At 37.6% G+C, this 19,369-nt stretch overlaps 1 protein-coding gene across 1 annotated transcript in view; it reads left to right on the top strand.

Annotated features, from left to right (window-relative positions):
* The window catches only part of GRB14 (growth factor receptor bound protein 14), a 63,894-nt gene that overhangs the window by 29,937 nt on the left and 14,588 nt on the right, over window positions 1–19,369 (top strand). The window contains 3 exon segments of the mRNA XM_057423831.1: window positions 5,773–5,929; window positions 12,207–12,328; window positions 14,236–14,310. Of these exon segments, the coding sequence (XP_057279814.1) occupies window positions 5,773–5,929; window positions 12,207–12,328; window positions 14,236–14,310 (354 nt within the window).

Raw genomic sequence — 19,369 nt, 5'->3', positions numbered from 1 at the left:
TGTCTTAATGGTTTTAAGGGAGCATTAAGAGTCATGTAAATGTCAGGCCACTTTGATGTAGGCACTTAAATATGGACTCCATGTGCTGAGTGGTTCTTTTTTTGTTGGATCTACCTGGCTTCTTTCACATGTTAGAAATTATTGTGAAATTTGAAATTCCTCAGTGCAGGGTATGGTCTTTCCATATGTTTGTGCTGTTTCTGCAGATTGGAACTTTCAAAACAGATGGCTTGAAAATTCTGAAGAATCAGACTTGGACACCCTCTCTTAAAAGTGTACGAAACATATTATTTAATTATTGTAGTGGAGATGATGATTGAGTGTGAAAGAAGACTTGGGGGAGTCCAGCCTTCTATTGCTCCTCCTTCCTCCCACACTGATTGCCTTATGTGCTCTTTTACTTATTCTCTTAAACAGCTTCTGGATTTTTTTCCCCATCTGATTATTTTCTAGTATAAAAGCTTGAGTCTCCCTTTTAGTTTTCTGTGTTAAATACTATATTATATTTGTCAACATTGATTTTACATTCTGAGTGCAGACGATTAGTGAAACACAATATATTTTACTTTGAAGCAATATTTCTTAACAAAATAATTTTTTGGAGGGATAAAGATGCATTGCACATACTTCTGGGATCTTGGTTGATTTTTAATATACTGAAAAATGGAAAGAGAAAGGCTGTAATTCCTTGCCTGCTCCCATAGGCAATGAAAATGATTAATACTTACCATGCTCAGCTTCTTATAAGAGGATCTTGGAGTTGCTAATTTCTTACTTCCAGTGGTTTAAATGGAATCTATTGAGATGTTTCTTTTTCTGGCTCTGGAAACAACTAAAATCTCCTTATATTTATAAAGTAGGCAGGAAAGGGAAAATTTGAACACTACTTAGGCAACTTTTTCAAACTTTCTACTTAAAGGTATAGTCAAGGGAACTTAAATAGCTTGAACAAAGCTCGAGAGTGTGTGGTAATGAAAATGATAATGACAGCTTCTCCTCAATTAAAATCTTTTTGTTGTGTGTGTCCTTGGTTCAGCAGTAGCAGTCATTTTTCTCAGTCTTAGTAGCTGGTGCAGTGCTGTGTTTTTGACTTTCAGCCTGGGAAAAGTGCTGATAACACTGATGTTTTTAGTTGCTGCTCAGTCATGTTTACTCTGACCAAGGACTTTCTGAGTCTCATGCTCTGCCAAGGAGGAGGGGAAGCCGGGAGGAAGCAGAGACAGGACACCTGACCCAAACTAACCAAAGAGGTATTCCATACCACAGCACATCATGCCCAGGATGTAAAACTGGGGGCAGTTACCTGGAAGGGTGAGATTGCTGCTCAGTCAGGCTGGGTATCAGTCTGTGGGTGGTGAGCAGTTGTATTCTCTTCCCTTGTTGTTTCCCTTATCATTATTATTATTGGCGGTAGCAGCAGTGGTTTGTGTTATACCTTAATTACTGGACTGTTCTTATCCCAGCCCATGGGAGTTACATTCTTTCAATTCTCCTCCCCATCCCTCTGGTAGTGGGGGGAGGAGGAAGGGAGGAGTGAGCAAGCGGCTGCGTGGTTCTGATTTATGGCTGGGCTTAAACCAGTCAAATTTTCAGGAAAAGAATAGAAGAGAGTGGGGATGACTGGACAGCCCAGTGCATGATCCTAACTGCTAATAAAAAGAAAGAGGTGGTCAGTCAGGTTTCCTTATCTCTGTGGGAGGTGATTGTAACTGCATCTTTAGCATAATCCTGCCACCCTTTAATTCTTAGAGCATCCCCTATTTCTGGCAAAGGAAGTATTTATTGCAACATATTTAGAAGGAAATATGGGATTTTGAATTTACCGTTATTTGTATGAACCAATCCCCATGGGACAAATACATTCCCAGCAAATCCTACCGGGGACTTTGCTTCAACCACAGCAGAAAGCACAGAACGAGCATCTTTTTCTAATTAAAAACCCGTCAGAGGTCACTCTAACTCATGAGATTTACACTTCATATTCAATTCATTAAAATAAAATTGTAGCAGAAGTTCAGAAAGGTCTATTAGGTGACTGTTGTCTTCAGTTGTATTTGACTCCCTTGCAAGGAAAGGAAAAAGGGCACAGCATTTGTGTTTTATAAGATAACGTGTCATAGCTGTGAGCAGGGGTGATCCATTGTCCTAGACTTGTGCGGGATTTATTTCACTATACTGAGAAAGCCAAGTGAAAATACTCACAGAGAATATAAACTCCGGGTGGTTTCTTTTTTCCCATTTTTTTTTTTTGTTATGTTGTTTTGTTTTAGCTGTGCTCCTGTAGTCCAAGGCCACCTCCAAGGCTTCCCACTCCCTGAGTTGAATGGCCGCAGGCAGCTCATTATTATGACTTGTGCTGCTGTCTTCAGCATTTTAAAAAGTCTTTTTCTATTTCCTCAGCAATAAGAGTGTAGTCATCTCTACTGCGACTCTTAACCCTTTTAAAAAGAATTTCTGTAAAAATCATCCGTCAGGGGCCTCAGCATGGCCTGTACGTGCTCTTGCTGTGAAACAAGCACACCACCTTGATGAGTACCTGGAGAAAACTACAGCGGCTAGTACATGTTGGCAGGGTCCCTAGCCAGGGCAATGGCATGGATTCTTACCCTGGCATTATGGAGAAATGATTTGAGATATACAGTATTTCAGTTGAAAGGGACCTACAATGATCATCTAGTCCAGAACTAGGAAAGTCACTTTAATTCTCTTCTTCTTTAATTCTCTCTTAATTATACTGTCTCTCTCCTTTCTGGAACATTAGCCTGTAAAATGTTTTAGATTCAGCCTCATACAGACTAACTGAAGAGGCTAATGAAGCTGTCCCTGACCTTCAGTGCTGCCCAGAGTAGTACATGTTTTAAGGTGATGGGGTGCTGTTTTGTACACTCACCTGTATAGCCCTCTACCTCATTCACAGCACAGCATGCTAGACACTTCTTTAACTTCATATTTGAATCTCTGTAAATACTGCAGGATTTTACATAGTTCATACTGCTTTTATCCTGGACTGCAAAACATCATTTCTGTGTGACTGGAGCAGGAGTTTGGTGTGTCTGTGTGCATGGGACATGACCATACTGCAAGCATGCTTCATTGCTAACCAGTCCCACTTGGGAATGCTGCCAAAGCATAGACATTTTAGGAAACCAAGCATGGCTGCTTTGGTGGTATTGGTCATTCAATTCAATTTCGATGTGGTCTTCTTGCCTTTTGTATTGAATGTTAGTAGTGGGATGCAGCTTAGGCCTGTGGAAACTTTGGATCTACTTTCTCCAGGTCTGCCTCTTTTTGTGGGAAGACTCTTGCTCTGAGGTAGTCGATTCATGAGTAGAGACAGATTTCACCACTTTTAATGACTGCTGTATCTTGGAGATTGGTGTTGTGGCAAGGGTGGCTGAACCTTGTGTGGAGCTCTTGAGTTGTAATCACTTATTAGCTGAAATATTAAAGCAAATCATCATGGACTTCACGCTGATCTAATACACAGGGCCAAAGTTTGTAACAGAACTGGCATATATGTAGTTCCATAGTGAAAAACACATTATGAAGAGGAGTAAGGCCATCAAGGTATTTTAATCACTATGTGGTTTTCAAATGGAGTCCTTTTTCCTTGCTCTGATGTTTAGAAATTGTGGGTGAGCTGACCTGATTTGGGGTGGAGGTCAAGGAAGAATTTTTGCAGTTAGTGGGAAAAAAGCACATGGCAGGAGATAAAGTTGTGTCTCTTTGCTCACTTACTTACCAACTTTAGCACAACTGGTTACAGGAGCTGCTGTAACAGGTTAGGGCACCAATACATTGCTGATTATTCATTAGATGCTTGAAATCAGCATGTGTTTTGTAAGGCAGCAAATTAAGGACTGACTGACAATATCATGTTCATTTGTCTTTAAGAATTTGTCTAATGAAGGGCTTACAACCATGTTTAGGTTTTGTGTATAAAGTTCAGGTGAGGTGTGTAATGTATTCTGATGAATATGGATGAATCGTATAAACTGAGAGGATTTTGGGGATAAATTCAAAACATCTTTGATGCTCTTTGTCTTGAGGATGCCTGTGCTTTGGCACAGACAGGGTAGGCGGGGTAGTTTAAGCTGTGCTGAATTCCTTACTGGTGTGGCCACTGTCACTAGCAAGTGAGCTGCTTAGCGTTTCCATTGACAGTACACAGCAAGCACTGCCCTGGGGATGGACATTCAGACTCTCATTGTTTTGGTAGAGAATGAATAACACTGTTACTTCACAGTACTGGAAAATGTAAATATTGGTGAATAAATCTGATTCTTGAGGATGAATTATTGTATTTACTTCCCTGTCTCATGACATTGAGCAGCTTTCCAGTGAAAATGCTTGTTTGAAAATACAAGGTACTTCATACCAGACCTGATAACTTAGTGTGTTTCTGAGTACCTGGAAGACTTTATGGCATGTTTAATGTTGCATCAGATCTTCTCTACCTACTGTTCATGTTTATCTGCCCGTGTTTATAATAAAATCTCAAACATCTCTTTTATTCTGGGAACTGTGTTACCATTCCCACATATAATACCACAGATAGGAGTTGATCCTTGTGTGGGGACTGTCAATATTTTTCACTGTTTGTATTTTGTCTACTTTTAAAAAATGCAGAATAGAGGAAATCTAAAAGAGTATTGGGTTTCTTGACTTCTGTGAGGAATACGAAATTATTTTCTACTCCTATACCAGAAAAAAAACCTTCTGCCTTGACCCTAATGGGCTCAGTCACTGTGGGGACTTGCATCAGTTCCATCGAGTTCAGAGATTCATCTAATTCATTTGATTAATTCTCCTTCAGGTAAAGAAAATACAGAAAAAGTACCTAAATGGTCATGCCTTCTTTCAAACAATCACTATGCAGTAAGACTTCCTCAGCCTCTTCATTTGAAACTAAGCATCAGCAAGGTTAATTTCAGTTCTTCAGGAAATTATGGACACCCATTCCTAAGGGTGTACCAGTGGAGAAAAATAACTTTTTAACTGACATTTAAAAGTGATGGTGACAGGATAACTCATAAGAGTTTGCATTTCCTCCTCTTCCTCCCCTCCACACCCCCTCCAGTAGAATAAAGAAACTTGGAAAAAATACTGATAGAACACAATAAAAACTGTATATTTGTTAGAAGATTTTTTACATCTACGTCTTCTACAACATTTTGTTTACTTCTCTGGTCCTCATATGATGGTAATTTTTTTCACATGTATGATATTTTTTTATTATGTATGTTTGTATGTCTTTTTATTAACTCATAGCTTCAGTTCTTGCTTGTGAAAATTCGAAGCATGTCTGTAGCATTTCCTGTTCTATTGTCTATAGAATTATGAGCTTCTTGAATCTGATTGTTCTCTGAACTAACTCTGTATCAACTGTTACAGTTCTGCAATCACTGAATTCTTGAGTTTCACTGTTTATCCTCTGTGATTTCTTCTTTAGCTTATGTAAGAATGTACGTTTTCACCAGGTTTATTTACCTCTCTATTATATATATATATATTTTAAGTGAATGCAACAATCTTTTTGGTGTCCTGTGGCAAAAGATGACCAGTAGCCAAACTTAGAAGTGGGATACGCTTTACTCAGCTGTTTTGTGAGAACAAATTACACCATGCTCTAGAGAGAAATGGCTGTCTTTAGTATTGCATCCTAAATGTATAGGTTCTTGTCTCAGTCATGAATATGAGAGAGGAATGTATTTGAACTAACTGAATCAAAAGTTAAACTTACAGATATTTTAGCTTTTTTATTTATTGCAGGTAATTAAAGTATATAGTGAAGACAATACTAGCAGAGCTTTGGAAGTACCAAGTGATATAACAGCCAGGGATGTATGTCAGCTCTTGATACTGAAGAACCACTACATTGATGACCATAGCTGGACTCTGTTTGAACAACTTACCCACACAGGTTTAGGTAAGATTAATACCATACAATTGTATGGCAGTAAACAAGGTGTTTGGTTTTCATTTTCGCATAGAAGTATAATTGTTATAGAAAGGCTTGGAAGCTAAATGATGGAGGACTTGTGTGAATTTATTCTTTTGGGGGCTTGTTGTGTCTGTTTCTCTTTTTGTTGAAAGCATAGCTATAAAGTACATTTTGTCATAGTGCATTTGCCTCACACTACTTTTTTCTGCATCTGTAAGAATGATTTGGAAGATGCTGCCCATTTAAGGTTCTCAATGCAAATTCTTCTTCGTTCTTCCTTGCTTTTCTTTGTCAGTTCTTTGTCTTTTATTGGTATTTCCTGCTTGTCTAGCAAGACAACAAAAGCTTTGCTGTTTCCCAACACACCTGAGTGAAATCTCTGACATCAAAGACAGAAAGCAGTTACACTCTGCTATTATATCTGGACAATAGGACTCAGTATTCAAAACCAACATTGAAGTAGGCTGTCAGTATTTTCTTTTAATGCACTCAGTTTGGCTAGATCTATTGTGAACTCTAGGACAGGACTATTTAAAAGGCAGAACAAAACCATTCTTCTAAACTTCCACTTATGGACCAGTGAGCTATGTTGAAGTGATGTTATGCTTAGTATTTTAAGTTGCTGGAAATGAAACACTGAACCCCTTCCACATCATCAGTATTCCTTCATTTTCTGCTACACAGTTTAAAAGGTGTAATCCATGGTTTCACATTACAACCATGGTTTTGCCTTCTGGTCTCTGTACCTTTTTCAAGTGTAGAGATGTAATTTTGCAGTATTAAAACACATTAATATAAATTAATACAAGGACAAAGGGGATGTTTGCAGAGATGTAAGAAATACAGAACACATGAAAGACTTCACTCAGCAGAAGATGAGTTTAGAAGTCCACTGCTAGGATGTGGTATGGCACTGATACTCTAGTCAATCTTACTTACTTTTACAGCACTACTTTTCAGTTCTGTGTTGTGTTTGGTTTTGATAAGGAACTATATCAGAAAACTTTACTAGAAGACAAATACCATTAAAAAAAAAATCTGCTTTCAATTTCATGTCACTGAAAGCTTCCATATTATTATTTAACTTTGGCACTGTACTAGAGTTACCAAAGATAGTACTTCTGCAACCTCAAAAGCAGTTCCAGCTGCCAGTGCAAAGCATGGCTTGAGAAAGAGAATGTTTTGGGGCCTTCCTGCATCCTAAAACACATAGAAAACTTCTTGGAGTCCTTGATTCTCAGAAGATACTGCACTGATACCTGGCAACTCCAGTACTGTAGATTTTTGAAAAAACACTCACCATCAACAAAAAAACAACCTTTTGCCCCCCCCCCGTGGAGATTTATATATGGCTAAAAGCTATTGTCTTTCTGTGTATTTACCTAGGGAGTCTGGACTTGTGCATTTGTTTAAAATAACTGTGCAGCTCTGACTGTATTATGTTGAACAGCCATATTTTAAAGATGAACTACAAAAGCTAAATCTGTTTTCTGCCCTTTTCTGATCCTTTATCCCATGAAGGCAGTCACAAACATTTTCCAGTTTTTTTTTTGTTGCTTTGTAACATTTCAAAGATATTTAAAACCTTTTGAACTGAATGTATCAGTTGTAAGATGCTTCCAACTCAGAGTAAGGTCGGAGTTAAATCTGGGTTGAGCACTGCTACAGAAGAGGAGATATAAAAACTGGATTTAGACAGCACTACTATATAAATAGCAGTAGTGTTTTCTGTATTTTATAGTGTGGCTGGTGTTTAAGTGGTGTAGCATTTAAGTAGTGTAGCAGCTATTGAAGAAGACATTTCTGGCAAACCATGCCAGAGCAATAGTGGCTCATATACTCTTTGTCAGATAGTGCTTTCTTCAGTCTGGAGGATTTCTTGGAAGATTTCAATATAAAATCATTAGTGAAGTTGCTTTTCCTAAGATTATGAAATCATAAAAATTGCTTGTGTGCTTAGGGCATAATTTTAGAAAGAGATGATCTAATAATTTCTAAAATAATACGATTTCTTAGAATCACAGAATCAACTAGGCTGGAAAAGACCTTTAGGATCATCAAGTCCAACCTCTATCCCAGGACTGCCAAGTCCACCACTAAGTCATGTCACTAAAGGCTGGTTTTTGAACACATCCGGGGATGGTGATTCGACCACTTCCCTGGTAAGGCTGTTCCAGTGCCTGATCACCCTTTTGGTAAAGAAATTTTTCCTAATATCCAGTCTAAACCTCCTCTTATAAATGGCAATTCAACATTACTAAGAGCAACATGAGATTTCTTCTATGTTTTTAATGATACTGAATAATAATAGGTTTATTTTTATGACAGTGTTAGATTGGTTTTGTTTGAAAGACTTAACATATTGATCTTGACTTGCTTTAAGTATGTTCTTAAGCACTGGATGAGTAGTGTGAACAAATATTTTTCAAATGATGATTTAGTTTTGGACTGTTTGCTGTGTTTGTTGTGTATTTTACCCATGGAAATTTGGACAGTCTTTTTCTGCTCCCAAATTAAACAAATAGATATAGAAAGGAGAAATACTGTGAGTGTGTATGTTTATGTAAATTCCAGTATTACGGGGATTAGTAAAGTATTCATCAGTTAGTGAACATTTTCTTTAATACCTAACAGCTGTCTGAATACTTCTGAATTAGACATAATTGCATGAATCGTAGTGAGCTGAGCACAGTGTTCTGCTTTTAATCAAGACAGACATTAATTACATCACTGGAGTGTTTGCTCATTCCTGTGTGGAGGTACCTGCATGTGAAAGTTAAAAAAGAAGGAAAAAAAAATATTCCACTTAAACCAAAACATAAATCCACAGTCTGTATAGTCCTGTTTTCACAATCCTATGTGCCTTTTAGTGTGGAGCTGTATTGTTGTACGTTAAGCATCGTTGCATCCTCACTATGCTGCATGGCAAGCACTGACCAGGTGGTGTTGACTCAGGGCAAGTGGGCAGGTGAGATGGTTCCTCCACCTCCACCACCTCCCTGAGGCCCTGACTGGTGTACTCCATCTGCCTGCCTTTTGGCACCCATCACAACCCACTGCTTTTGCCCTGTCACCTCGGATGCTCAGTCTTCCTACCCGCCTCCAAAGTTTTGCAGTAGCCTGGGCTCTATTTCAACTATCCAAAGTACAAGAACTATTACAGTACTATAAATCTCAGTGTATTTCAGAACTGTGTGCTTCTGGTATGTTCCCTCTTTGTCCCATTGTCCCAGGCTACTGAATTTGAAGAAATTCATAGATGTTTTTCATCTTGTCTGAGATTATTAAAGGCTGCTGAGGTATGCCTGGATTTGGATGATGCCATGTCATCCCTACCGTTAGGTACCTTGGTGTTTGGGTCACATAATTCCCCTCTACAGACAGGACAAGCTGTGAAAACAGAAGTTTTCCATAGCTGTTCTCCTTTGAAAGAAAGTACTACCTTCATGCTGAAATTTTTCCTTCTCTAGTGAGAAAGATTGTGTTGACTGTAAACATTTTTCATTTTGCTTCTGCAGCTCTATTGAGCTCTATTGAGCTCTATTGACTTGCATTCTAGGATTCCTCTGTGAGTAGGGAGTAGTGGCTTGGCCAGGCACATCATTGTTATGTTTCACTGTCTTGTTTTGATTTCACTATCTGCATTCTTTTAGGTAGTCTGTGGGAAGGCTTACAAAGCATTATCTGTGCAATAGTACTGAGCAATGGCTTTTCTGGTTTTCATTTGATTTAATTCCCTCCCTGATTTGTGTGGCTAGAGAGACCATTTGAAATACATTCTGTCATGGATTTCAATATTAAAACTTCCATGTGCTTTAGTTATTTTCCATAGTTAAGGAGACTCTGTTTTGGAGAAGGTGGTCCTCACGTTAGAGGTAGTAGTAATAAAGAGATGGTAGAGAAGGAGGCAGAAACTTTGCAGTCTAGCTGGAAGAGAAAAAATGATCTAACTATACCAAAGTGTGGCTTTTTCATGGCAACGTTTAGGGTTTGATTAGAGGGCTGTGTTTTGGAGGACACTAAGTTAGTATTTCGGTTCCTTCAAGAAAGTAAGTTGAATAAAGTGTAGAATATTCTGTGATATGTCACCTTAAAGAAATACCAGCAGCCTTACCCACCCATTGGGGTGATGGCAGAATTTCTTATTTTTGTACCAAGAAGTAAGTCTTGAGGAAATGGTATTTTCTTAAATGTCACAATGCCAAGCATTCAGGAGTTTTAAATGTCATCCCAGGGGAACACTTTCTCTCTATAAAATTGAAAGGAAAAAAAACATGCTGGTTTTGAGGAAGAGCTTCAGTTATTTAGTGTCTCTTGCATCTGAAGAATGTGTTTTGCAGTAGAGCAGCATGTACAACATTTTTCAAAGTCTCACTTTTTCTATTTTGGGGGTATTTTTTGTTTTCTGGTTTTGTGTGCTTCATTTAATACACTTACAATATGTGAGTTTCATGTAGCATCCTTAATTTCTGTCTTTATGGGCTCAGCAATGAGTTAAATTCAGTGGAAGTTTTAACTTTGCCCTGTTTGATCATCAGAGTGCTTTGTCTTATGCCAGTTATGAGCTTGATATTTTCCCACTGAGGTGAAATTTAGCTGTATAAGTGTATTGTCTCTAAATTTGCTAGCTGGAAACTTCCTGAAGAAGCTTATAGATTTGTGGGCTACAATAAAGCTGTTACCCAACAGACTGGACAGTGTGGAAGCATGAAGCAGTGACTAAGATGGCAAGAGAAGATCAATAGAAAGATATTGTGGTTCTAAAGAGGTTTTAATGATTTCAAATGAGTTTCAATTTTTATTTCTTAGGATGTTGTCCACACTACACTTTATAAAAGTTAGGCTGTTTGTTTACCCAGGACCACTTACAAAAATTTACCATTTATATTAATTTAATGTTATGCTTTATTAAATTTTGGTGGTTTTTTTTTTTTTAATACTATTATTTTATATGTTAGGACTTTTAAAAACAATTTCTAATAAAATTTTTCTAAGTGAAGAAAATGGGATTAGAGAATTAGGACCATAAAATTGTAAGTTGCATGGTTTTTATAATGAATTTTTAATTGCCTTTTCCTGTTGAAACCATGATCAGAATTGGATTTTAAAACCCCATAACTGGCAGAGAGACGTCAGTTTAGAAGTCAGATTTGTTCTTAACCTGTCACTCGTTGGAGTGTAATTGAAATTTGGAGGTGCCAATGATAATTTAAATAAAATCTACAACTTTGTTCAATTCCATCTTATTCTCATTAGTTTGAGTCCACAACAAAATATGAGTGGGCACAAAAACTGTGTGCTCATTTGGAAGCATGTCCATTGTGTTGTTTTCTTTTGTTGGTTTTTTTTTTTTTTGTAATATCAATTCACAAGCTGATGAAATGTATCAAAAAAAGGGGGAGGGGGGAAATATGCAGTATTAATAATATTGTAGACAAATTATGCATGTATGCATAGTCTTGAGGATTTATGCTTAACTTTCTGCGCTATGAGTAGTTATGTTGCATTACTCAAAGCGTGCAACATGTCAACAATCACCACACATATAGAGGAGTTCTTAAATTCTATGTCTTTCCTTTAAGTTCATTTCATATGGCTGTAAAATGGAAAAACTCACTCAAGAATCCAAATGGCAGAAGCAGTCTAAAACGGTGAGAATACCGTTTCTGTTTGCCAGTGCTGTGCTACAACTGGATTCTTTGCCTTTTCTTCCCCTCGTCCCACTGCAAAGACAAACTACACATTAGGATTCACTTTGTAGGTTATTTTTGGTTTGGTTTTTATTTTTTTCATGGCTTACTTTTACCATTCCTTTTGCATATGCTAGTCCTACAGCTGCTAGGAAGACATTTCCAACAGAAACCACAGATAGGCTGAGTGAATGGCTGAAGTGGTCTCCTGACTGCTGCCCCATGCATCACACAGCTGCCTGGCTGCTGCAGGGAGAATGTGGATTTGGCCACGCAATAGAATAAAGCCTCCAGCTGCCCCTTTAAAAGAAACAAAGCACAACAAACATAACCCATTTGTGACCTACCTCAGAAGTAGGGCCCTACTGAGGTGGAACAGCAGTTTGATGTAACATGGACCTAAGTAGCAGACCGTGTTCAGGTTGCTTGTTTCATTGTTTGTATTTGTTCAAATTAATATAATAATATTTTTATTACCTGACCTTTGTGTTTCCACATTCTACTCTTAGGCTGTTAAGGTGCAGGTTATGTGGGTTTTGGGTTTGTTTTAATTTGTTTGTGGTTTTTTGCAGGAAGAGCTATAGAGGACCATGAATTAGTAATGGAAGTCCAGTCAAATTGGGTAATGGAAGAAGAAAATAAACTGTATTTTAGAAAAAATTATGCCAAGTATGAATTTTTTAAAAATCCACTGGTAAGTCCTGACATTATAGCTGTGAAGTGGTGCAATTGCTGTAGTTACAAGAAAGTCTTTTCTGTTACATGTGGATAGGCAGAGTGTAAAGTTATTAATGAGTCAAAAGGAGTAACTGGGAAAGAATATATGAGATATAGGAACATACGAGTTGGCCATGTAACTGTTGTCTAGTCCCTTTGTTGCAATTGTAGAACATCCCTGTTCATACATTTAGTTTTTGGAGGGTGAGGGGGCAGACATGCAGACATGGGCTTAACTTTATGGAAGTTTGCACATAGACCTGCAGCAAAATAAAGTTACTGAAATTGAATGAAGTTGCCATCAAGTGACAACAAAACGTAAAATGAAGCAGTATGAGGAGGGGTATCTGTAGCAAAGATGGATTTTATTGTTAAAGTGGAAATTGAATGTTATGGGCCAGTGCTGCCCAATGGCAGCTTCTCACAGCTGCAGCTAAACGACATCTGACACAAAAGACTGTGAGCAGCCATAATCTATTACAAGTAAGTGGAAGTGAAGCCAGAGTTAGTGTATGTAAAGAATGGAAGGAGAGCAGAGACAACTTGTAACTCAAGGATGTTGCCAAAGGTTAATGTTGTTAATTCAGACCGTGGCTGATGGCAAAGGCCGTGGAAGCAGTCCTGGCTCAGCTGGAGAAATTCACTATCTGGTTGCTCAAATGCATGGTGTATTTGGATCACTCCTAATACTGTCTCTTATAAAGCCAGCTTGTTTCAGATGTCAAAGGGAGAAATAGCAGAAATGTATGAGGACTTGAAAGGTGAAAAGTGGAAGGGAACTCAAATTCTCTACCTGTGAAAAAGATGAAAAGGTAAATATTAAGATAACAAAAGATCCAAGAGATCTGAGTTTTTTTTGTTTCTCTGAGCAAATCATGTACTCCCCAGCATAGAGGTATCATTGCACCAAGTGAAAAATTCTAAGCTTGAGACAGTCTATGATTAGCGGAGTAGCTTTCAAAGAAGTGTGTGGTTAACCAGTGGGTGGAACCAGCTGTGGAGTGCTGCAGACATGCAGCTGTGACTAGCATAAGCACCCGTGGTTGTTCAGAGACCCTACTGTTTCTGCTGAGTCATTCTTCTGGGTACTGTGGACCCAGGTGTAGCAGGGATGCTTTATCAGAAATGAGCTGATATGAATCAACCCTGCCAGTAGTTCAGTTTTATTAAAAATAAAGGTCACTGGACATTCGATGGTCAAGGGAATATTAGCTTCAAACTTGTCCAGACCTTGAGAAAACTTCGTAAGTAATGATCAGGTTCTTGTCTGGTTCATATTTGCATGACTGTATTGAACTCCCCAGCTGCAGGTCTGTCCAAAAACTACCCCATGATCTTCCCTTGATAATGAAATTGACACTTTAAATGTGGGCTTTTTAACCATACCATATTGATATACTCAGATGTAACTGTTCTTCATACACAAAGTGGACAGTTAGATAAAAACTGGGAGGACTTATTCTTTATTAATGGAAGTTTTTCCAAAATGTTTTGCTGGGTTTCTAGTGTAAGGAAAGCAATAGAAAACAGTGTTGGCATATATTGCCCCTACTTTGCAGCACATTGAACCCCAAGGCAACTCTTACATCTCAACAGCAATAGAAATTACTACTAGAAAAACAGCACTAAGAGCCAAGTACTGGTGTAGGAAACCCTCTTGATTCCAGAAACTGGTGATGTTTTTTCAAAATTTTTAAGGTTTTCAGCAAATAATATATCAGATACCACAAATTTAGGAATGATAGTAAGGTAAATGTGAATTACTGGATCAGAGAACCTGCAGTGTCTTGCAGGGCATGGAGAACTTTAATTTTGCATCCAAAAGGGATAGGAATTTTTATACTTATTTTTCTTGAACTTTGATACAAATTGTTATTGTTACAGAGCTTTTTTCCAGATCATACGATACCTTTTCCAAGTGAGACCCATGAAGCTGCAAGGCACTCTGGGATATTACAGGTGTGTAATCTTTGAATGAAGATGAGCCAGCATAGCTTAGAATTTCCCATTGCCTTTTTGTTGTGAGCATAATTTTTTGTCACTGTTGGATCTGTTCCTAGGTTTTGAATAACTCAAAATATGGTTAATTTTTTTTTTTCCTTACGAGATACGAAGTGGTGTGTCCCTTCTAGACAGTTATTGTATGACCACACTTTGAAACATACACATTCTTTCAGAATCACAGATGTAAAAACACAAAATGAAGTATAAAATGGTTAATGCCTTTACTGGGTATTTCAGGTGAAAGATCCTGTTTCCTTAAAAAGGTGGAGCGCTGCAGTACTTGGCATATATTTAACAGCAGGCATTGGTAGAATAATGAGGAAATGGTAATGCGATACAACTGGATATAAAAAAAGGCTTAAATGGTTAATCTTAATGAGTAGAAAATTTAGACTGACTAGTATGATTTGTTAGCTTGAAGGCTACTGTAGCCTTTGGGAAAAAAAATGGTAGGTCACTCAGTGTTAGTCATCTTTTAAGTGGACACAAGATTTTAGTTTACAGTGGGAATAATTTCACAGAATGACCATATCATGGTCTTACTTCCCAAAGGGGTGAAAAATGAGTAATAAAGGTGGAAACATACTCATCACTCTTGCTTGCTTGTCACTAGAAAAATTAATTAATAGAAGAACTTTCACTAGACTTAAGACAACAAGCCTATGAGTGAGTTTTGGGGATAAAGACTGATTGGAAAGGCAACATAAGAACACAGGATTTTCAAGGTAAAACTAAAAGAAATATTAAAGCTAGGTTGTTGAGGTTTTTTTTTAATTATCTAATAAATTCTACTCTAGCATCGGCCAGTAAAGGAAAAACATTAAAGAAATATTTCTCAAAACATTCCTCTGTATTAAAAAGTTACAAAAATGGATGTTTAGTCAGGAGGTTAAGCTAACCCCCAATGGATTAAAAATGTTTCAAATTAAATATAATTGACACATACTGGATTCCATAAATAATTTTTACAAACCTAAATAAAAAATATTAATTTCTACAGATGCTGCCTATCTAAAGAAACTTGGTTCACTTTTGCTATGCAAATAAGCAAACAGATTTTGCAGTCTAACATAAACATTTGATTTAGATACTCTTGCCCATATATGATATATAGTGAATGTGCAGTGCTTGTGGGTAAGATTAAGAATCATTCTAAATAGGTAATGGTTACATCCCATATTGGTAGATGGAAAAATCTGTTGTCAACGCTCCTCTGTTGCTATTTTATGTTGTATTGTCTGTTTAATTGTATTTTGTTCAATAAAATTTAGGAGGCATAAGTTAGAGAATACCTTTGTGAATTGTGCAGTCGTCATGCACATTTCAGCAGAAGCTGTTGGGTCAGTTGTTTGCAGCCAGTCGCTATATCCTTGGAAACTTTCATTAAGATGAATTAATAGTCTTGGTTATTATCTGTGATGTGCTTGATCAAGTATCAAGAGAGACATTTGTTTTAACAACTCAATGCTTACGAGTGATTAAAAAAATCATTTCTGATACATCTATAGTTTTTTGTATATTGAGCGGTGAGCAAGTAAAATATTTTTCAAGTATGTTTTTCTTGACTTTCATTGAAAGTGGATATTTTGGCTGATGACTTTAAGTCAGAACATCTGAATAGCCTCAAAACAAAAAAAAAAACCCAACAGTTTACCTGTCTCCTATCATTTAGCATGTGGTAAGTAAAATTGTTAGGTCTGACATATACCAAATGTCTGTGTATACCAAAGAGAGGTTTGACTTACAGCCTGAAAAAAGTGTCACTATTAGAATTAGAAGCCGTATTTGGCTGGAATAGGCTGCCCAGGGAGGCTGTGAATGCTCCATCCCTGGCAGTGTTCAAGGCCAGGTTGGACGAGGCCTTGGCTGATATGATTTAGCATAAGGTGTCTCTGCCCACGGCAGGGGGGTTGGAACTAGATGATCTTAAGGTCCTTTCCAACCCTAACGATTCTATGATTCTATGATTTATTAATATGGCTGCTCTGAGACAACACTGTATATACATGGTTAGTGGTAGGCAGTATGGATCATCTGGAAGTCTTGCTGTAGCTTATTTTTGCAAATTGGATACTTAAAAACATTTCAAAAAGGAAGGCAATATGAAGCTCTTAATCTGAGGCCTCTCTTATTCATGACAGCACTTCCAATGAATAGACTGCACAGCATAGAGTGTTGACAGAACTGAGTCCTTAATAGGTGATATCCTGCCCTCACTGAGGTCAATAAGGTGTTGGTCGTTTTTGTTTAAATTCCTTTGAAGGGTCAAAATTTTGGGTTTTGGGGTTGTTTTTTTTTTTTTTGTCTGTGAATAACATTTCTCCAATTTTTAATTTTGAGGGGTCTTATATTTAATCGTAACAAGTTTTTTGTTTTTTTTTCCACTGTGCAGTATGTCACTGTTTTAAATTTAACAGTGACACCTTCAAAATAGCAGGTTCTTTCTGGTTTTGTTTTTAAGAGTAGACCTATTTCCCTTCCCACCCCACATTCTCTAATAGATGCAATTTCTATTCAGATTTGGTTGGTAGACTTCAAGTTCAGGGTTCTGTTCATCAATTTGGCTGCTTCTTTCTAATTGCTTTTTACATATAGTGTAAATACATTAGAAAAAACTATTGTAGACAGCACATGTCCAACCTGTCGTCCAGAGGAATAAAAAGAACCTTGCACCTGATGTAGGATATATGAAACAAGAGAACATATGCCTTTCCTAAATAAGAATAACAAAATAAATTTTATGTATGCAAAAATTAAGTTAACAACACATCGGGATTATCAAGACAGGCACTTACATTTTGTGAAAGGTTGAATTCCTGATAGTGACTTTTCCTTTTGGCCTTCTCCATCGCCATCTCTTGCCCCAGCCCCCATGTTCTTAGTTGTTCTCATTCTCTGCCTTCACAGATTTAAGAGCCAAGCTTTCTTTCTCTAATCATTCTGCCACAGAAAGTCTCTCTTTCCCTGACCAGTTTCCCATCTGATTCTGTTCCAGATTTCAGGCTGAAATAGCCATGCATAGAATTTCAGCCTTTGGTCAATCTCCTAGGCATGTTCCAGTCTGCCTTTCCCCATTTTCCATTCTAGGTTTTTCTGGCCTTTCTGCCAGTCTAAAACTCTCAGACTGACTGAAGTCAATAGGAGACAATACTGAGAGTCAGTAATACTTCTTCACTGGAACTACTTGGTGCCCTAGAATTTATCAGCAGGTTTAGGGGAAAATCCTGCTCATTCCCAGTAGCATTGGGCTGGATCATTGCCAACTGTCATCACATCTTTGAAGAAATCAGTCATCAAATTCAACTTGATTCACAGAGCCTTAGGAAAATGTTGGCTTCGACTCTCAAAAATAGTGTGTAATGCTTGAGAAGCATCCAGGTTAGCAAATATTTTCCATGCTACTGCAACCTGTCTTTCATTCAAAATGTTGCAGATGCAGACAGATAAGGTTTCTAGTTATGAGTATGGCTCTCAAACTTCATTGCATTTAATGACATCTCGAATTTCTGATTTTTGTTATTATTATATTAATCTGAGACAGTGCAATGCTTTTCCTCTTCTGTTTTTTCACCTGTTGATTGATTTGGTTTTTTTACCAACAAAAGGCATTCATTTTGCTTTGTTTTTTGTTCACACTGGTTTTAAATTGGTTGGTTTTACAGTTAAGCAAATCATAATTGAGTCCTTGGTGCTGTCATATGTTACTGTGTGAAAGACATGGTGACATTTGATACCACCCTACAAATCATATTATAAATTTCACTGCACGGGAGGGAGGGCGCAAGCTTATTTCTGCGTATCATGTGACGGGTAATCCCTGCCTGCAGCATACCATCATTTAACTCCGCAATTCATCTTCCTATTTTAAGGACTTACTTTTCTTATATTAGTCATATATTGATTATCTGTTTGAACAGGGATCCATTCCCCCAGTAATAAATTTGCATGTACCTCCATTAAAAAAAAACTAACAACCAACAAACAACCAAAACAACAACAGAAAACCCTACCAAAACCAAGCCAGAACAAAAATCCAGAAGAAGTGATCTTTTCTACTATCTTTAGTTCTAGGTGTTTATTGCATTCAGTTCTGACTGAAATATTTTTTACTGTTCATTCCTTCTGACAATTACTAGTTTTAACTTCAGCTTGCTCATGTTGTATTTTCTCACATTCCTCAGCTGTCTTAGAAAGAAAAAGATGGATCTGGGATTGCGTTTTTCCTAGCATTATTGCTACTTTATTTTAATTGATAGCATGGGCACAACGATGACTGTTGAAGCTGAGCTTTGTATTTTGTATTCCACTTTGGTCTGCTGAGTAAGAAACGTGTTTTTCATGACAGCATTTCTGGTTTGAAGCTCTTATGGCAGAAATCCTGGGAAAGACACTTGTGCAGGCTGTGAGCCAACCACTCCTTTCATGTTAAGCAGAGATACTAAAGCCTAAAAAGATGCTGTTCTTTTTTTTTACGTAGATTGACTCATTTAGATTTTCCTAAAGCTTCCATTTGACTTTGTTTATGCAGTTAAAATACTTCTTCAACTCAGCCTTTATATTTGCCATCAGTGAACTTGTTCATTCGTGGCAAATGGGGAGATGAACAGGCTGGAACACCTACCAGAACCTACCCTTCTGCTTCAGTGTGACTGAAATAGCTTAAACTGCATTTGCACACAGCTGTGTGCCAGCAGCACTGTAGACAGATGTACCTAGTCTTACTGTAATTTAACTATTCAGGTGAATAACAGTGAAGCTATTCATAATGCATTCTTTGCTGTGAGCTAGGGCACTCCCCTGTCAAATGAAGCCTGTGTTACTGCATTCACACCAGCTGAATTTAGACTGCAAGACAGGAGAACAATAGAAGTGAAAGCAACCTTGTGTTTCTTGGTTGAACTGCATTATTTAGTGTCTGAAGAACTTGGTGTGCTTCCAAAATCACATTCATTTCATTATTTTACGGCAGTCCTGTACTGGCCATTCTTTCTCTTGCCTGGTAATCTGCTGCTTT

Source organism: Pezoporus wallicus, unplaced genomic scaffold (genome assembly GCF_028554395.1).
Source record: "Pezoporus wallicus isolate ANWC-B61680 ecotype Strahan unplaced genomic scaffold, APGP_CSIRO_Pwel_v1 contig_1181, whole genome shotgun sequence".
Classification (NCBI taxonomy): domain Eukaryota; kingdom Metazoa; phylum Chordata; class Aves; order Psittaciformes; family Psittacidae; genus Pezoporus; species Pezoporus wallicus.
Note: the sequence above shows the minus strand (reverse complement) of the source record. Positions and strands in the feature narration are given on the sequence as shown.